The following is a 19,933-nucleotide window of genomic DNA, read 5'->3' as shown; positions in this document are numbered from 1 at the left end:
CTTCTTGTTTTCCCACTGCTCTATTTAGGTTAATCGGCATAGTTCCTTTGCACTGCATCTATTATTTACCACTTTGGACATAGTGTATAGAGTGGCCTACCCTGGGCAAGTAAGGCTCAGTTTGTCCAGTTATTGCAGCAGTAAAGTCCCTCAATCTGCTGTCTGGTATGGCTTGTAATTATCCACAGTAGTTGCTTGTAATATAACTTTTATTTCTACTCTTTGTGTCTTTGTTCACCCCTCTAAGTCTCCTGGATCCTCACCTACTCTATCAATCTTCCCACGTAGCAGTGTACTGTGAAACTTTCTCATACTAATATTTTTCAGTAGCTCCATAAGTTCTTCTGATTTTCAAAATGGTCTCTAAAAATACAACAAACTAGTGAATATAAAAAAACAGAAGCAGACTCACAGATATAGAGTGGTTACCAGTGGGGAGATGGAAGAGGGAAGGGGCAAGATAGGTAGAAGAGTAAGAGGTATAAACCATTAGGTGTAAAATAAGCTACAAGGATATATTGTACAGCACAGGGAATATAGCCAATATTTTATAATATCTATAAATGGAGTATAACCTTTAAAAATTGGGAATCACTATATTGTATACCTGTAACATATAATATTGTACAGCAACTATATTTCAATTAAAAAAAATTTAAGAGTCTGTGTAAAAAAAAGTAAAAAAAGGAGTCTGTAGCTTTTCTCGATACAGCAATCTTTTTTTAACTTTTATTAAAGTATAGTTGCTTTACAATGTTGTGTTAGTTTCTGGTGTAAAGCAAACTGATTCAGTAATACATATATATTCTTTTTCATTACAGGTCATTACAAGATACTGAATATACTTCTCTGTTCCCTGTGCTATACAGTAGGACCTTGTTGTTTATCCATCCTATATGTAATAGTTTACATATACTAATCCCAAACTCCCAGTCCTTCCCTCCCTCATCCCCCTCCCACCACATCTTCTTTATTCATTCATCTGTCGATGGACATTTAGGTTGCTTCCATGCCTTGGCTATTAGCTATCTCTTTCTTAAATTTGTTAAATAAACTTATCCTGAAATTCAGTGGCAAAACTGACTTATGTTTCTCCTGCTACTGCTCATCCAAATAAGACCTGGTTATACAGTCTATAATTTTCCCCATTTACTTTTAAAGGTAGCTAATAATCTGTGTATGCAGAGCTCACTTAGTATTAGATGCAGCATCTGTCATGTTGGTTAGCTCTGAATCCATCTGTATTAAAAGTCTTTTTAATCCCTTTGACTATAATATACTTTAGGACTCTATGTAAATTGGTATAATCTGGTTTCCCACGAATGTGGATTGACTTCTACATGTCATTTCTTCACAATTTTCATATATCACTTTGTCTAATGGTATACTTCTATGTCTTTACCTAGTTGTTGCCCATATTGTAAGATGCAAAGGCCATTCTCTAGGAAGAAGGACCGTAATGTCCACAGGCTTGTATGAAAGGTAGCTATTCTTCCAAATGGAAGTAAGGGTACCCTATGGCATGCAATTAGTATGATCAGTGAATTTCCTGAATGTGTATTTAGTCCCTCTCTGTTTTGATATGGGGGTCTTCCAACTATTGCATTTCCCCCCTCTGGTAGCTGTAGAATTACTGTGGGTATAACCAGTCCACATTTTGTTTAAAATCATTATTGCTCCCATTTCTCAGTAGTAAAGATTTCTGTCAAGGTTGAAGCAGTTTCCCTTATAATAAGCCTATCAGCTATTCTTTATAAATGTAGTTATACCCAAGAAGGTGTACTTTATCTGCTTCTACTTGTGGACCATCATCTCTAAGCCTATGCCATAAGTGTTTGACTTTTCCATAGGCAAATAGTCCTTGTTAGGGCTTTGTCTAGCCCTTCTAGTACTAGTACTTCTCTCCAGTTGTTATTTGGTGTAACTTGCCATTTCCATTTGAGCAACAATGTTGCAGAGTAGTTGTGATATGGGTCAGCATTTGAGGGAACAGTCCTGTATTGGAACTTCCTGGCCTCAGCTTTTTCAAAGGTTTCTCCCAGGCAAAAGTTATCTGTAAAGCTTTCTGCAGTTTTATTATCTGGTAGATGGCTGATTTTTAGAATTATTTCCCCCAGTCTACTACAGCATCCTTTGGCTGACACATTCTGTCCGAAAGGCCTAGTAAGTAGTTCTATCTTTTCAAGTAAAAGTGCCCCAATATTGTCCTATTAATGTGACTGTATTCACTATACTGCCATCCTGGAGGATATTCCCCTTTTAGTTTCCACTCATTGTAGAATGGTGAAATTGGGTCTCAAGATGTGATAGAGTTCATCAGGTCTTCACTCTATTGTTAGGTAAGGAGTTTCTTTTCTTTGCTAGTGTTTGCTCCTATTATCAGGAATCCTAACAGGAGAACAAGTACAGGTAAAGAAAGAACCCTACTGCTAAAGTCAGAGCTTTTCGTATAAATAAATACAAAGAAGAAAAGAGACCAGCCTCTGCCAGAAGCCAATCAAATAGTGCTTGTTCTATAATAGATTAGTAATGAACCTGGGCAAAACTTGGAGAAAAACTGTTATTGCTAACATCCCGAAAAATTAGAATATATTTGACACAGAGAAATGATCAGTTTTCACATGCTGGTGGAGGCAAATGAGGTTTTAGCTACTTAAGTCATTGTTAATACTAGAGAGTGCTTCTTCATATAATTCTGTGTCTAACATAGGTTGATCTGTATCAAAGGTTAAGTCTCCGTCTTCTCTTTGTGTAAGTATCGATTCTAAGTCTGGGAGATCAGCAAGGTCTGGTAGTGAAGCTTCCTCGGAAAGAGGTGCATCTGTTTCTATCTGTTCTGCTCTGTCATCTTGCTCTTCACAAGGAACTGGTTCTTGTGAAATCAACCGTAGAAGCTCTTCAGCTATTCTAACTAACTGGGCTACACAATCAACAAGTCCACCAACTAGTACAGGGGTTGACACAGACTCCATTCCTCTGTGCTTTCCTCAGTAGATAAAATATTACTAAAAGTTGTAGTAAATGGGCTCTTGGTGACAATGGATCCTATGGAGCTGGCAATGGTCCTGTGGTTGGTTTGGTTGAGAAATGAGGCTGTTGATATGATGATGATGATGATGATCAAGTACAGAATGAGGCCAGTGGTCCTACAGTACCTTTTGATAAATTTGGTGAACCTTCCACAAAATTTACATGTGGTTCTCTTGTTTGTGTTGGTAGTGAACTGCTATTATAATGACCATCAGACAGATTGCCACAGCCAAGAGAAAACAGAAAAGCAGATCTAATAATAGAAAAGAGAAATATAAAGTTAGTATCCTTGAGCCTTTCTCCATCATACAGTTTCTGGCTATAGGATAACGTTGAAAATGTACCCCTAGCTATTGCTCGTTTTTTTCTTTTTTTTTTCTTTCTTTTTTTTTTTTTTTTCAGTACGCGGGCCTCTCACTGTTGTGGCCTCTCCCGTTGCGGAGCACAGGCTCCGGACGCGCAGGCTCAGTGGCCATGGCTCACAGGCCCAGCCGCTCCACGGCATGTGGGATCCTCCGGGACCGGGGCACGAACCCGCATCCCCTGCATCGGCAGGTGGACTCTCAACCACTGCGCCACCAGGGAAGCCCTACTCCTCGTTTTTTGATGGCCTTATGAGGCTCTACTACTCATAGTCCCCTTTACACTTCTCATGGTCTTTACCTCTTATGGGATTTGAGAACAAAGTGAGCATAGGTAGTTTGTCTATCTTTCTTGAACATCTCTATTGAGGAGGATACATATACTCAGAGTCTTTCAATTAATCCTGTTTTATTAGTACCTTTGCCTCATTTCCATTTATATCTGGTGCTGCTAAGTTCTTTCTGTGTTTTTAATAATTCATTCATTAAAGTTTCCGATTGCCCCTGCAGTCTGGGGAATTTATGGTAAATGAAAGTCCCACATTCTCTGTCTTTTCCCAAATTTTATATAACTTCTGTTATAAAATTAGTTCTTTGGTCATTTCCTATCACTGCCAATATTCCATATCTAGCAGCTATTTCTCCTAAATTTGTCTAAAGCCATGGTCATACTATTCTCATCTGTATGTCTGAGTGCTCTACAAGCCCTATTCCTAAGTTTATACCTCTTTAAGGTAATATTCCTTGTTTAAAAATCTAGAGAATGGCCCAATATAATCTGCCTATCACATTTGTCTGGTTTACCATCCCCCATTCCCCTTAAAAATGAGTTTGTTGAGGCTTCAAGATTTTAGTAATTCAACATAGCTCATATTGCTTACTCATTTCTTTGATTCATAGTTTTTTTTGTCCACTCTTTCCCCTCTGCTTACCTAGAATATTCATGTCCACATGCCCTGAGCTTTCACATGCCCAATCTGCAACCTTAAATTGAACTGAAAAGGGACCTGAGTTGAGACTTGGAGTTCCCAAGACTGCAGAGTCTGTATTAGTTTTGGCGGGGGTCAAGACTGTCTCCTCTCTTATTCTAAATAGATTATTCTGTCTTTCCATTCTGATGAGCTCGTACATGTCCTACATGAATTGCTAAATTTCTTTCATTGATTTCTTTTCATATCTCCCTTCACCAGATTGTTTTTTCCTGCAGTAAATTTCTGTAATTTTCTGTAATTCTGTAATCCTGTAATTTTCTATTTATTAGAATATATATCTCAAGTCCACAGCTGATTAGTGTAGCTATGTTCTTTTGGCCAGTTGTTTTCTTGGGCATATATACACATTAAATTTCTAGCTAGCAGTCCTGCAAATTGAGCTGGTTTCCTCTCTCCAGCCTCAGTCAAGTTTTTCCCAGTGGAGAGTACTAGGAAGCAACCATCCACCTCCTTCTTTTAGGATACTGCCAAATCTATCTTTGCCCTGTTTCCAGCAGTTCTGACCAGAGTGGGGCCCAGCAAGCCACAAGCTTCACCACAGCGACTTGTACTCCTTAGGCCTTTACTGGAGTAGAGCAAATCATCCGCCAGATGGTCTGTGATTTTCACATGGAGCTTGCTAGTTTCCACAGGGTATGGTTTGACCCACTCAGTTATATACTATCTTCACCTAGCATAAGTCCTATCAGAACCTCACTTTTTTTTTTTCGCCCAAAATCCTGACAGTAGACATGGGGTTTGCCCTGATGATAAGGGTCCTAACCATAATAACCAGAAGGCATGATTTTGGCTGGAGGCAACTTCCATCTGAAATATGGGAGAATCAGTACTAGATGCATGGCAGTTCATTAACTCACAGGATCTCTGTTTTTGATTAGAGAAAAAGCAATCTAGTGGAAGGAAATAATGGTAAAAAATCACGAGAGGAATTTGGCATTAATGTAGAGCATGAATCAGCTCATCAGAAGAAAGACACAGAAGTAAGGTGTGTGTTAAATAGTAGTAGAGATGAGCACCATCAAACTTTTCAAAGGAAGCAATAAACTACTACAGTGCCCACAGCCCAAGGGCACAAGAGGGTAATAGGAACATACTCACACAAAACCTATTTAACTTCTGGCTTCCCTTTCACCCAGTTTCTTTTCTCAGCTTCTCTACCTCCCTCTAGGACTCTGTTATTAATCTTCTTTGTCAATACACCTCCATTTATTCACCTATGTGTTTCATTCTATTCCATTCTCTCTGTATCTCCATCTTACACTACCCCTTCCCATCATCTTTTCTTCCATCTCTCCCTAAGCTGGCCAAAATTTAGAAACAAATTATAGTCCATTAATCAAATAGATGTATTTACAGAGTTTTACAAGACACAATCTAAATGTAAAAAGCGGAGAGGTAGAACACTTCATATGTTGCTATCTTATAAAGACAAATGTAGTTATCTATTATTTATGCAACCCTTGGTTTATTTTTTCTATCTCTTGGTCACCTTTGATGGGAAAAAAAACATTCCTGACCTAGCCTTAACCCTGTTGACCACTGTGTTAGCTAATCCACAATTCCTATCTTCAAAGCATCTTGGAACCTAGGAGCTGGGGATGGGGCGAGGGCAGGGAGGGTGTTGAGAAATTAGCGAGTACTGCAGTGCTAGGAAATAGTAAGAGTATAGCATCAGCTTATTCCAGTTACGATAATTTCCAAAGCAACCAAACCCTGAACCTAAGTTGTTTGCTTAAAGGTGTATTTTGGATAGTTTGCACCTAGCCCCAACTCACCTTAAGGACCCTTTTATTAGCTGCTCCTTCTGCCTAGAATCCCTTTCCCCCAGAAAAAAAAATGGCTTCTTGTCATTCTGGTCTCAGCTTAAATATCATCTCCTCAGATTTCAGACCCTCCAACCTGAAAAAGCCTCTTAATCATCCCTTTCTCGTTTTGCATACAGCGCATTTTTACATTATAGCACCTATGATCACCTCATATTTTCTTGTTTATTCATTTGTTTTTCTGTCTGTCACCCCACCCCACATACATATAGACTAAAATGAAGTTCCATGAGATTAGGAAGCATGTCTGTTTTGTTTTCTGCGGTATATCCAAGGCATAGAAGAAAGGCTGCTGCATAGTAGGTAACTGGTAAGTATTGTTAAAGAAAGAAAGGAAAGAAAGAAGGGAGGGAGGAACAACTTTTAACTCTTTCATTCAGTAAATATTATCGTGTCAAATATTCATGCATAGGGCTTTCCTGGTGGCGCAGTGGTTGAGAGTCCGCCTGCCGATGCAGGGGACATGGGTTCGTGTCCCGGTCCGGGAAGATCCCACATGCCTCGGAGCAGCTAGGCCCGTGAGCCATGGCCGCTGAGCCTGCGCGTCCAGAGCCTGTGCTCCGCAACGGGAGAGGCCACAACAGTGAGAGGCCCGCGTACCACACACACACACAAAAAAAACAAAAACAAAATATTCATGGATAGCAGGGGGTACAAAGATAAAACAATTCATCAAAACACATGGTTAATAAAATGAGCAGGCAATGCACAGACAGAGAAAATACTCACAAAAAATATATCTGACAAAGAACTTGTAACCAGAATATATAAAGAGCTCCTACAACTCAATAATAAAAAGACAAACAAACCAATTAAAAATGGGCAAAAGAGTTGAACAAACATTTCACAAAGGAAGAAAAATAAATAGCTAATAAACACATGAAAACATATTCAATATCATTAGTCATCAGGGAAATGCAAATTAACATCACAATGAGATACCACAATACACTCACTGGACTGGTTAAAATTAAAGACTGACAACATCAAAGGTTGACAAAGAGGTAGAGGAACCAGAATTCTCACACATGCTTATGGGAGTATAAAATGATACAACCTCTTTGAAAACGTCTGGCAGTTTCTTATAAAACCAGGCAAGCACCTATCCAGTCCCGGCAATTCTACTCTGAGGCATTTACCCAAGAGAAATGAAAGCTCACAGAAAGATTTTTATAAGAATGGTTATAGCAGCTTCATGCATAATAGCCAAAAAAAGTGGAAAGAGCCCAGATGTCAATCAAAAGGAGAATGGATAAACAAACTGTGATATATTCATACAATATGATACTAATCAGCAATAAAAAGAAAGCCACTACTGATAGGGATAACAACATGGATGGATATCAAAAACATTGTACTTAATGAAAGAAGCCAGACACAAAAGAATATATATTGTACGATTCTATTCATATGTAATTCTAGAAAATGCAAAATGATCTACGGTGGAAAAATCCAAATAGCAATTGCATCTAGGGGAGTGGAAACTGACTGGAAGAGGCTAAGAGAACTTTCTGAGGTGATGGTTTATACAAGATTACGCATTTTTCAAAACTCACTGAATGGTACTCTTAATATTTGTGCATCCCGCTGTATGTAAATTTTACTCACCCCCAAAAGGTGACCAAGCATGATCCCCAGCCTTAAAAACTATATATCAGATGAGATGACATGGCCTAAGTATTCTAATAAATGTTCACATTTACTGAAGATCTATTACACTTCGGGTACTTTCTTTTTTAATATTAGAACATTTAATCTACTTGATAACCCTGTGACATTACAGATGAAAAAACTGAGGAACAGAGAAATTAAATAAATTGCCCACCGCCACATGGTAAGTGAAGACACAGAATTGGAAGTCAGCCCAGGTATGATTCCTAAAGTCCTGTGCCAGAGGGCACAAATTCAGGTGCCTATAGGAGGAAAATTTGCCTCATTCAGGCCAGAGCTGACATCGCATTCTAAGCAGGAATAGAACTCAAAATGTTAATCTCATTTCCCATCCCTGGAAACTGGCTGAATTCCAAGTTGACTGTGAGTCCCAAAGCAGAGGGATGGAGAGAGCCAGCTCAGTCCCCTCAGCAATCTCCATCATCTGTGACAGGAATGTTGTGTCCATTTTACCTGCCCTTCCCCTGACCTACTGAATTGGCCCACTCATAAACTACTCACCTGTGATAGAGCCAAGATGGATGAGAGGGTCAAGGTTATGCCTATCAAATGTTTACTGGACTTTCGCTTTCAAATGGGATGTGAATGCTCCTGTCACAACTAAAAAACAACAACAAAATGATCAACTACAAAATTAATAGGTTTTAAAGATTATGTGCGATCTGTGGAAACAAGGACAAGATGAACTAAAATTTCAGAGAGTGAAGAGTCTTTCGTAAGAATGCTGATAATCACAGACTTTTTTTCTTCACTGAGACATTTGCTAATTCTGGGCACAAGTTGAAGATGAGGTTTGGCACCAAGGCAGAGGGAGTCTACTGAGGAAAATGAGAAATCTGCGTAAAGGTTGAGGCTAGCATAATGGATTGGAAATTTGAGAAGCCTGAAATGCAGGGCTAATTTTCCTCACCTGAAGTTAGCTGAGTTCTAGCCTAGCACATGCGTGGAAAAGTCTGAGTGAAGTCTCCCAAGCCTCGCGGTACTTTGGAGACAAATTCTCACTAGAGGGAGGGAGACTGCCACAAATACACTACTGGTCTCTCCCTCAAACAATTTTGAAGTTGAGAAGACAAGGGGAGGCTAATGAATTAATAAGCTCAAAACCATCCCCAAAGGGCATTTTAGGCAAAGTGATTCTAAAATGTATAAGGATATATAAAGGGCTTAGTATAGCCAAAACATCTTAAGGAAGAACAAAATTGGAGGACATATACTACCAGATATCAAGGCTAGCTATGCAGCTACAGTTATACAACAGCATGGTACTGACACAAGAACAAACAAATAAATCAGTGGAACCATGACGCTTACCTCACACTGGATATAATAATAATAATAATGATAATAATTTGAAATGGACCATAGACCTAAACATGAAAGGTAAAACAGTAAATCTTCTAAATCAAACCATTGGCAAATATCTTCATGACCTTCAGTAGTTAAAGATTTCTTATTCAACACAAAAGCATTAACTATGAAAAAAGATTGATAAATTGGATTTCATTAAAATTAAGAGCTTCAATTTATCAAAAGACACCTTAAGAGGGTGAAAAGGCCAACTACAGATTGGGAGAAAATATTCACAATACATATATTTAACAAAGGACTTGTATCTAATATATACATATATTTTAAACTCCTTCAAATCAATAAGAAAAAAAACAGTCCAATTTTTAAAAATAGAACAAAGAATCGAATAGCACTTCACAGATGAGAACTTTCAAGTGGCCTACAAACATATGAATAGAGTTTCATCATTATTGCTCATGAGGAAAATGCAAATTACACACAAAACCCCACCAGAATAGCTAAAATTGAAAAAACAGAAAAAAAACTGACAATACCAAGCACTGAGAAGAACATGGAGCAACTGGAACTCTCATACATTATTGGTGAAAGTGTTAACTGGTACAACTTCCTTGGAACTGTTAGGCAGTATCTACTAAAACTAAACATACCTCTATTGAATGGCCTTGTCATGCTACTCCTAAGTATATAAAATAAAAGATTACAAATGTCCACAAAAATACACGTACGAGAATGTTGAAAGAAACCAGATGCCTAAAAGTACATACCATATAATTCCATTTATATGAAATTTAAGATCAGGCAAATGTATCTGTAGAACAAAGGTGAATGTAGTAGTTACCTCTTGTGGGGGGCGGGTGGTTACTGACTGGGAAGAAATGTGAGGAAGCCTTCTGGGATGCTGGAAATATTCTGTCAATATAATTACGTATGTTTTTTTTTAAAGCATTCAGCTGTACCCTCAAAATTGATGTATTTCACCTTATGTATGCTGTAGCTCAAAAAATTGTTCTTTTTTTAATTTTGGGTTTCCTTCCTATAAAACCAGTAAGGACAGCAAGACAGTGATGAGAGCCTTGTCAGGGTTCAGCAAGCTGGTCATCACAGAATGGAAATGGAATGAAGTCTGAAGGTACAGAGAAGGGTCCTTGGCCTACTTCATGGCAGAGCTAAGTAAAGCAAGAGACCCTTGTAGCTGGATGCAGTTGTAAATTGACAGAAGATGAGATAAGCCACATCTTATAAGTAGCTCAGAAAGACGGCTGGGGCAGAGGCCATGCTGTCTATCTGATAACTAGAATCTTTAACCCCGTAGACTTTTATTAATCTCACTCTTATAACATTTTTGTCAGCACAACTAATCAAAAGCCACCAGTTTTCTTTTAGCAGACAGTCCTACCCTGCTATTTTGTGATGCTCGTAGCTGGCAAACTGGCAATAAGTGTCTAACAGTAGGGTGGAAAAGGAGCAAAGGAATCCAAATCCTCTGGGTCTATGTTTATAGTTGATAAGTTTCTCCGCATCAGGCAAGGTAAATTAGTTCATATCCAACGGGAAGAGAGGCAGTTATATGGGAGAGATTAAAATGTGCCTTTGGTGAGTATAGGTGCCAGCTTCCTATTTACAAACAGTAAATTTTTTAACAATGCTCCCATTTCTAATGCTGCAGTACCATTTGGATACATGCATTCAACACAGCTTTTTTTTAAAACACCCCCAACAATACTGTAAAGTAATTATACTACAATAAAGATATTAAATAAATAAATAAAATAAAAACACCCCCCAGACGCTACTTCTCATTGCCCTCCCCACCCCTGAGGAAACATCAAGAGGGCCTTGTTCCCAAAGGGCAAATTTTATAATTTTGACATAGCAGGAGCTCTCTGAGGGGCTACAATGAACAAAGCAACAGGATCCACCCTTTAAACTCTTTTTTTTTTAAAGAAAAATAAAAGCTACCATCCTTTACGTTAAAAAAAATTTTTTTAAACTGTGTGCAATAAGGCATTTGCCTGTTATAGGATCTGACATTTAAAATCCCCATGAACCATATTTAATTTATCAAGAAAGAAAGGAAAGAATTGTGTGGCTGAAGAGCTAAACATGGCCCCTTCTTGAAAATATATGAAAAATTCAAAACAGAAACTGAAAAAATGGAGGGTAGGAAATGTCCTTATGGTCAATTTAGACCAGATTCTACTGAATTACTTTCTTCCTCCTCCAAAGTTGCTCACTGCTGCAGAGAGAATCACAGATTCTTGCTTACCCTTCGGAAAAACAACTTCGTCACTGGAGAAAAACAGCCACTTTTGAAAATATATCTCTTGGTTATTTTCCTAGACAGACAAATAGTTTCCTCAGTCTTCAAACATGAGGACAGCAACCCCATCCTGACTTGGTGGGACTCTGCACCGGCTTGTCCCTGAATCTCGGCTATTATGAGAAACCCACAGGCTCCCAGAGAGCCTGAAAAGAGCTGTAATGCTTCCAGAAAGATTCTTGGCTTTTAAATATTACCAGTGCAGAAGGTGAGGTCTAATATAAGGGAAATAAAAACAAAACTTCGAGGTAAAAGGAAAAGGGATTTTATTCCCGAGTCTTCCCTCAGCTTTCTGAGAGGGAAAAAGAAAATTGTTTTTGTTTGTTTGTATATTTTCTTTGGGAGACACGGTAAAATGATGCTAGTGGTTGTAATAGTAGGATCTGTGTCAAACAGATCTATATTTGAATTATAAATTTTTCACTTACTAACTAGACTTTGCTAAACTACTCTGCCTCAGTTTCCTCATCTGTAAAACGAAGATAATAAAAGTTGTGAGAATTACGTGAGTTAACACATGCAACGAGTTTAGAATGGTGCCTGGTATATAATAAGTTCTTCATAAATGCTAGCTAATATAATTGTTCTGGAGAAAATTCTGGGATCCAGGAGACAGTGTGTGGTGCATCCTGGGTACTGACTAGTGATCCCTGGAAGGTGGAGGGGGCAGTCAGGGTGAGACAACTGCAGGCATTACAGAAACTGGAAGGAAGTACCAGAGATATGTCATCTCATAGTTAGAACCAACATGACTATACACTTGGATAAAGATGTGAGGGAGCAAGACTGTCTTGTGGCTCTAATTCACACATAACCCTTTCGGAAGACGTAAGACCAGTCACGTAGGGACTCCTTGAGGATTAGTGGATCTTCCTGGCCTACTTCACTCTCCCCTTTGAAGCCCTTGCTCACTCTGGCTCTGAGCTCTGGCAGGTGAAAACTGACTACACTTCAGGCTGCCCATTGGTTATTCCTCCCACACATTGCAAGCTGCATGGAGAAGGCCCTCCACTTGGTATTATGGCAATGAATCTTTCAAAGCATTAACTAGCTATTCCTTGGAAACATCCCCCGTTGACCCTTGAACAACACGGGGGTTAATCCACCTATAACTTACAGGTGGCCCTCCACATCCGTGGTTCCTCCACATATGGCGATTCAACCAACCATAGCCCATGTAGTTCTGTAGTGTTTATAATACTATTGAAAAAATCCGCATATAAGTGAACTGTTCAAGGATCAACCGTACCTGGAAAGTAACTGGCAAGATAATGAAGGCCATGACCTCGTGTCTAGAAAGGCTTCACCTGAACCAGCCCAGATTCTCAGCTCTTCCTATGTGAATCATTTGGGTAAGAAAGGAAGCATCATACAAATACCATTGTATACTTTGTATCCCTTACCATCCTAGCCCAGATTTAGTACTGAGCTTCAAGAATACCTCTCAGAAATTTGACAAGAGCAAGACAAAGCACCAGTAGTGGCCTCCTCTCGGTTTCCGTGGCAAATGCCAGCTTGCCAGGAGAGACCCAGTTCATTTATTTTACCACCTGGAAAGAAGATCAGAAGTCATACATTTCTTCCTTCTGCCTGCAAATGTACTTACTGCTTATCCACCAAAAGAAAACTGCTTCTGTTTTCAATGGTCTCAAAATAAGATTCCATAACCTCCCTTGGTAGCTCATTCCAGTGTTTCATAGCTTCCTCCTTCTGCTAATTATATCCTCAAGTACCCTCACATACATTAACTTATTTAATCCCATAACAATCCCGCACAGCAAGGATTATCCCTATTTTACAGCTGAGGAAGTGAAGAACCAAAGAGGGTAAGAGATGTGCCAAGATTACATATCTGGTTAGTAGCAGAGCAAGAGTAAGAATCTGATTCTTCAGCCTCTCAGCCCTCTGTGCTCTCCCTTACACTGTGGTCTGCCTAGTGATGCTCTGGGGAGTTCCAAATCACCAGCAGAATATGAAGCAGTGTTAAGATGTCAACAAGAACACAATACAGCTGTGGTGGGTGGCTTACCAAGTGGATTGTAGGCCACAGGCCCCCTTGAGGATAACCATTTCATTGCCCTCATCCCTCAATACTATTGTTCTCAGAGTGTACCTACAGTTAGAACGTTCTAGTAAAAAGAAAAGATACCAAAAACCTAAACGAACATTCAAATCACCTTAAGACCATATGCTGACCTATGAAAATTAAAAATAAGACAAGAGTACTTGGTCTCCTGTTTTCAAACTTCTCCATTTTTGGCCTCTCACTGTTGTGGCCTCTCGCGTTGCGGAGCACAGGCTCCGGACACGCAGGCTCAGCGGCCATGGCTCACGGGCCCAGCCGCTCTGCGGCGTGTGGGTCCTCCTGGACCGGGGCACGAACCTGCGTCCCCTGCATCGGCAGGCAGACTCTCAACCACTGTGCCACCAGGGAAGCCCAAACATACGTTTAATTAAATATAATGGCCACTCCACCTAACTACCCTTGCTTGTCAAAGTTGCCAGTGACTTCCACACTACTAAATTCAGTGGTTAATTCCCAGTTCTCATCTTGCTTGTCCTACAGGCAGCATCTGACATGACCACTCTCCAAGTCCTCTTCTTTTTGGTCTACAGTCGCTTCCTTGATGATTTCATACAGGCTGTAAATAACACCTATCTACCAATGAATCCCAAATTTATTTAGCTAGCTCAGACCCTTCTCCAGAATCTCATACTTGTGTATCTAAGTGCCTTCACAATGATTTCTGATATCTAAAACTCAGTATTTCCAAAACTGGGTCCTTGGTCTTCCCTCCAAAACCTACTCCACCTATAGCCTTCTCCATCTGAAGGAGATAGCAACTCTGTCCTTCTAACTACTCAGGCTATACAAGCTTGAGTTTATCTTTGACTCTTTTCTTTTTCCCACAATCCACACCCAATCCACCAGGATACCCTGTTGGCTTTGCCTTCAGAATATATCCAAAATCTAACAACCTGTCATTGTGAGCCACCATCATCCACCTGTCACTTTGATTATTTCAACAGCCTCCTAACAGGATTCTCTTTGCCTCACTCCAGTCTCTTCTCAATACAACAGCCAGAGTGATCCCTTTAGACTGTGAGTCAGATCATGTCACTCCTCCTGTACTGTCTCTGCATTTCCTTCAGAGTAAAACCTAGATCCTTATAACGGCCTACATGGCACCCCGTGATATAATCTGCAACTTCATCTTCTACTTCTCTCTCCCTCCGTCCATTCCAGCCACCCTGGCCTCTGTCATTCCCCAAACTCAACAGGTACATTTCCTCTTTAGGTGCTTTGCACTGACAATTCCTTCTGCCCGGAATGTTCTTTACTCAGATATCTGGATGGCTAAATCCCTCACCAACTTCAAACCCTTTCTTACATCTCACCTTTTCAATGAGAGCTACACTTAGCACAGTTTCAAAAATTGAACCTCCCCCTCCCAACCTGGCACTCCTAGGCTTCCTTATTCTGCTCTACTTTTTCAATTTTCTTGGAACTTATCACCTTATGTACATATTATATGGTTTACTTGTTTATTATGATTATTATTTATTTTATGTCTCCCCTCTCTAGAAGGTAAGCTCCATGAAAGCAGTGATCTCTATTTTGTTCAAGTGTAAGAAGAGTGTCTGGCATGTAGTAGGTACTCAATAAATATTTGTTGAACGAATAACAGGACTAATAACTCCTTACATTTTTTATAGTGTTTTATACTTTAGTGTTTTCACATTGTATCTCATCTGATCTTCACAATTACCACATAACATGGGTAGGGCAACCCAGAGTTTATTACCTCCATTCTACATTTAGGAAAATTAACATCTAGAAAGGCAAAAAGATCTACCCAAAATCACACAGCTGGAATGTGGTAGAACCTGGAACCTAGTTCTGTGCATTCTTCCCAGAGCTGCCAACATTCTACTGCAAAGCCCGCAGTCCTTGAGGAAAGGCCTTCCAGATTTTTTGTTAGGACAGAGACACGCCTTGCTTCTGCCATTAACCCAGTGCCTTGAAGCTGAATGTGTTGCACCTGCTCATGGGAATACAAACACGTGAAGTTATCTAAAGACCTGAGTTTATGTGGGGAATAGCCATGTGAATGTCAGAGAAAATGATTCCATTTCCAAATGGTGCTCTCTCCAAGAAAGAAAGCAACATTTGACTATACCAGCTGCTCAGTGGAATAAATCATTTGTTTCTTCCTAACCAGCTCTGCCTTCCTCTTGCATTCCACACTAAACCAAATAGTTCTCCAAAGCAACTTAACCGCACAAAGGGGGAAATTACAGTCTAAGATGGCATCTGCCACGGAAGGTGCATCCGGGTGGCCGCTTCCACTGCGCCACCATCTAAGCCGCTGACTGCCCATGGCGAAAGCTCTCCCCCGCTGCCGTTGCCGCACAAGAAGAGTGCAGACTGTCCCTTTAAATGTACCACTGAAGAGGAAGCTGGTGTTTACTTGGCAGGAGAGAAACAGGATACTTCATGCTTGGCATACTGCTACCATTGGCATCCAATCCAGAAGCTGCTACATTCTGCAGGGGTGGCAACTATTTTGTCCTCAGGATAACATAGTGGAAGATACAGCTATATTTACATACAGGCTTTTTAACAGAGATGCCTGTCACCCCTGGTAAGCTCACAGGAGGCAACAGAAATGGCACAGCCAGGAAAAGGCAAGCCAAGTCCTCAGTGCCTTCTGGCAGGTGAATACACGGTACCAGCGAGGGAGGCCTGGTCTCTTTCCCTGGTCCCCAGAATGTCATTATGACAGGGATGTATGTATCCCATAACCCTTCCAAGAATTACTAAGTAGATCAAGTTTGTCTTCAGTGCCCTTTTCCTTTGATCACAGCAAATCAAGAGGTTGAGGCTTGACCCTACTACCAAGTCGGCTTTGCTTCCAGGCTCAACAAACAACCCCTAATGAAACAGCAACCATCAATATAGAAACCTCAGACTGAAAACAGAAGCATCCACTCAAGCATAGTTTACCAAATGCTTGATGGACTTCAGATAATAAATGGACACAAGCATCACTGAAACATGAAAACATACAACCTCGGCCACACAGGCATGTGCTGGAGTATTTGACACTGGGGAAGTAGGAAGGATGAAGAAAAGAGGTTATTTTTAAGGGGAAAAATATGAGGTTTGGAGGCAGAGTAACTGGGTTCAAGTTTAAAAGTTTTCTTACCTTGGGCAGGTCGCTTAAGCTCACTGTGACTCACTGTGACTCACTTTCCTGATCTGAAAATAGGATGATGATAATTTCTTAAGCAAGTATTACTTTTCTGATTTAGACAATGTTTAATTATGGGGAGATGCCTGTTTAGTTTAAAAAATAGGAGCATGGCTTGTGAATTCAAACATAAACTCTACCTCTGATACTTATTCACTATATGCCATTGAGGAAGGCACTTATTCTCTCTAAACCTGAGTTTATTCGTCTATATAATGGGGATGATGATGACACCTATCTCAAATGGATGCTGCAATAATCAAATACTGTTGAAATAATGCTTTATAAACTATAAACTCCAAGGCAAAGAAAAGTTTTCTTTAAAAAGTCTTGACTAGAGTGACCAACCAATCTGGTTTGCCAGGGACCAAAGGATTTTCCAGGGCCTAGCACTTTCAGCACTAAATATGGAAAATCTTGGGCAAATTGGAAAGAGTTGGTTACCCTAAGTCTCGATTAGCCCTTAACAAAGTCAAGGGCCTGAATAGGCCTTAACTGGGAAGACTAGGCCTTAACTAGACTTAGGCCCTGGCTTAGCCTCAGCTATACTCTGACTAGGCATTAGCTAGGCTTACCCCTGGTTAAGCTGTAATTACACTCTAACTAGGACATAACTAAGTTTAGCCCCTTATGGGACTTAACTGGGCTAAATAGGCTTTAAAAAGGCTCAGGCCCTTGCTACACCTTAAATGAGACTCTGATTATGCCTCCTCTAGACTTAGGTCCCAGCTAGGCCTTAAATAGTCTCTGAATAGATGTAAACTAGGCTTAGTCCCTGAGTAGGCTAAATAGGCTGTGACTAGGACTTAACTAAGCTTATGCCTGATTAGACCTTAACTGGACTGGCTAAACTTTAACTAGGATGAATAAGCCTTAAGTAAGCTTAGGCCTTGGCTATAGCTTGACAAGACTCTGGCTAAAACTTAACTCGGCTCTGACTAGGCTCTAACATGCTTAGGCCCTGGATTCTACCCCTGACTAGTTTCTGACGAATATTTAAGTAGATTTAGGCCCTAACTGGGCTCTGACTACACGTAAACTAGGTTTGGGCCATGGCTAGTCCTTAACATACTCTGAGGCGATCTTCACCATGTTGGTTACCTTAACTGGGTTTAGGGCCTGGCTGTATTTTAAAAAGACTCTGGCTAAGCCTTAACTCAGCTCTGACTAGGCTTTAAAATGCTTAGGCTCTGGATTCTACCTCAGCTGTTTCTGACTAAAGCTTAGGTGGATTTAGGCCCTAACGGCTCTGACTAAACATAAGCTAGGCTTAGGCCATGGCTAGTCCTAAACATACTCTGAACAGATTTTAACCATGCTGGCTAAGTTTTAAATGGGTTTAGGCCCTGGCTATAACTTGACAAAACTCTGGCTAAAACTTAACTTGGATCTGACTAGGTTCTAATAAGCATAGGCCCTGATTTGTACCCCAGTAAGTTTCTAAAACTTAACTATATTTAGGCCCTACCTTGCTTCTAAAAAACTAGGCTTTAAAATACTTAGGCCCTAATTTGCACCTCAGTTAGTTTCTGACTAAAACTTTACATTTAGGCTCTACCTGGCTTCTGAATAACTAGGCTTTAAAATGCTTAGGCCCTGGATTCTACCTCAGCCAGTTTCTGACTAAAACTGAAGTGGATTTAGCCCCTACCTGGCTTCTGAATAACTAGGTTTTTTTTCCTTGCTTTTTATTTTTATAATTCATTACTTTTAACTGACATTTATTATGCATTTATTTCCCAATTATACTTTCTTGGAGTCTTTATTTTTTTACATCTTTATTGGAGTATAATTGCTTTACAATGGTGTATTAGTTTCTGCTGTATAACAAAGTGAATCAGTTATACATATACATGTTTAATGTATCATTTAAAGCTTGTGTTTCCTTATTTATTTTCATTTTGGATGATCTGTCCATTGGTGAAAGTAGGGTGTTAAAGTCCCCTACTGTGAATGTGTTACTGTCGATTTCCCCTTTTATGGCTGTTAGTATTTGCCTTATGTATTGAGGTGCCCCTATATGGGGTCCATAAATATTTACAATTGTTATATCTTCTTCTTGGATCGATCCCTTGATCATTATGTAGTTTCCTTCTTTGTCTCTTCTAATAGTCTTTAAAGCCTATTTTGTCTGATATGAGAGTTGCTACTCCAGCTTTCTTTTGGTTTCCATTTGCATGAAATATCTTTTTCCATCCCCTTACTTTCAGTCTGTATGTGTCTCTAGGTCTGAAGTGGGTCTCTTGTAGACAGCAAATATATGGGTCTTGTTTTTGTATCCATTCAGCCAATCTGTGTCTTTTGGTGGGAGCATTTAATCCATTTACATTTAAGGTAATTATCGATATGTATGTTCCTATTCCCATTTTCTTAATTGTTTTGGGTTTGTTATTGTAGGTCTTTTCCTTCTCCTTGTGTTTCTTGCCTAGAGAAGTTCCTTTAGCAGTTGTTGTAAAGCTGGTTTGGTGGTGCTGAACTCTCACAGCTTTTGCTTGTCTGTAAAGGTTTTAATTTCTCCATCAAATCTGAATGAGATCCTTGCTGGGTAGAGTAATCTTGGTTGCACGTTGTTTTCCTTCATCACTTTCAATATGTCCTGCCAGTCCCTTCTGGCTTGCAGAGTTTCTGCTGAAAGATCAGCTGTTAACCTTATGGGGATTCCCTTGTGTGTTATTTGTTGTTTTTCCCTTGCTGCTTTTAATATGTTTTCTTTGTATTTAATTTTTGAGTTTGATTAATATGTGTCTTGGCGTATTTCTTCTTGGATTTATCCTGTATGGGACTCTCTGTGCTTCCTGGACTTGATTAACTATTTCCTTTCCCATATTAGGGAAGTTTTCATCTATAATCTCTTCAAATATTTTCTCAGTCCCTTTCTTTTTCTCTTCTTCTTCTGGAACCCCCATAATTCGAATGTTGGGGCATTTAATGTTGTCCCAGAGGTCTCTGAGACTGTCCTCAGTTCTTTTCATTCTTTTTTCTTTATTCTTCTCTGCAGTAGTTATTTCCACTATTTTATCTTCCAGGTCACTTATCCGTTCTTCTGCCTCAGTTATTCTGCTACTGATCCCATCTAGAGTATTTTTCATTTCATTTATTGTGTTGTTCTTCATTGTTTGTTTCATCTTTAGTTCTTCTAGGTCCTTGTTAAATGTTTCTTGCATTTTCT

At 39.7% G+C, this 19,933-nt stretch overlaps 2 protein-coding genes across 2 annotated transcripts in view; one reads left to right on the top strand and one right to left on the bottom strand.

Moving 5' to 3' along the window:
• Positions 1-19,933, top strand: part of LOC113611003 (short transient receptor potential channel 5) — an 80,606-nt gene that overhangs the window by 35,491 nt on the left and 25,182 nt on the right. The gene's annotated exons all lie outside the window — the stretch shown is intronic.
• Positions 965-18,500, bottom strand: TRPC5OS (TRPC5 opposite strand). Its single transcript, XM_027089557.1, has 3 exons — positions 16,720-18,500; positions 8,380-8,478; positions 965-3,283 (listed from the first exon to the last, which is right to left on the bottom strand). Exon 3 carries the CDS (start codon positions 2,970-2,972, stop codon positions 2,646-2,648), a length of 327 nt encoding a protein of 108 aa, XP_026945358.1. The 5' UTR covers positions 2,973-3,283; positions 8,380-8,478; positions 16,720-18,500; the 3' UTR covers positions 965-2,645.

Source organism: Aethalodelphis obliquidens, unplaced genomic scaffold (genome assembly GCF_003676395.1).
Source record: "Aethalodelphis obliquidens isolate GAN/ISIS:26980383/991018 unplaced genomic scaffold, ASM367639v1 scaffold66, whole genome shotgun sequence".
NCBI classification, from domain to species: Eukaryota; Metazoa; Chordata; class Mammalia; order Artiodactyla; family Delphinidae; genus Aethalodelphis; species Aethalodelphis obliquidens.
The sequence above is the reverse complement of the archived record's forward strand: the minus strand, read 5'-3'. Positions and strand labels throughout refer to the sequence as shown.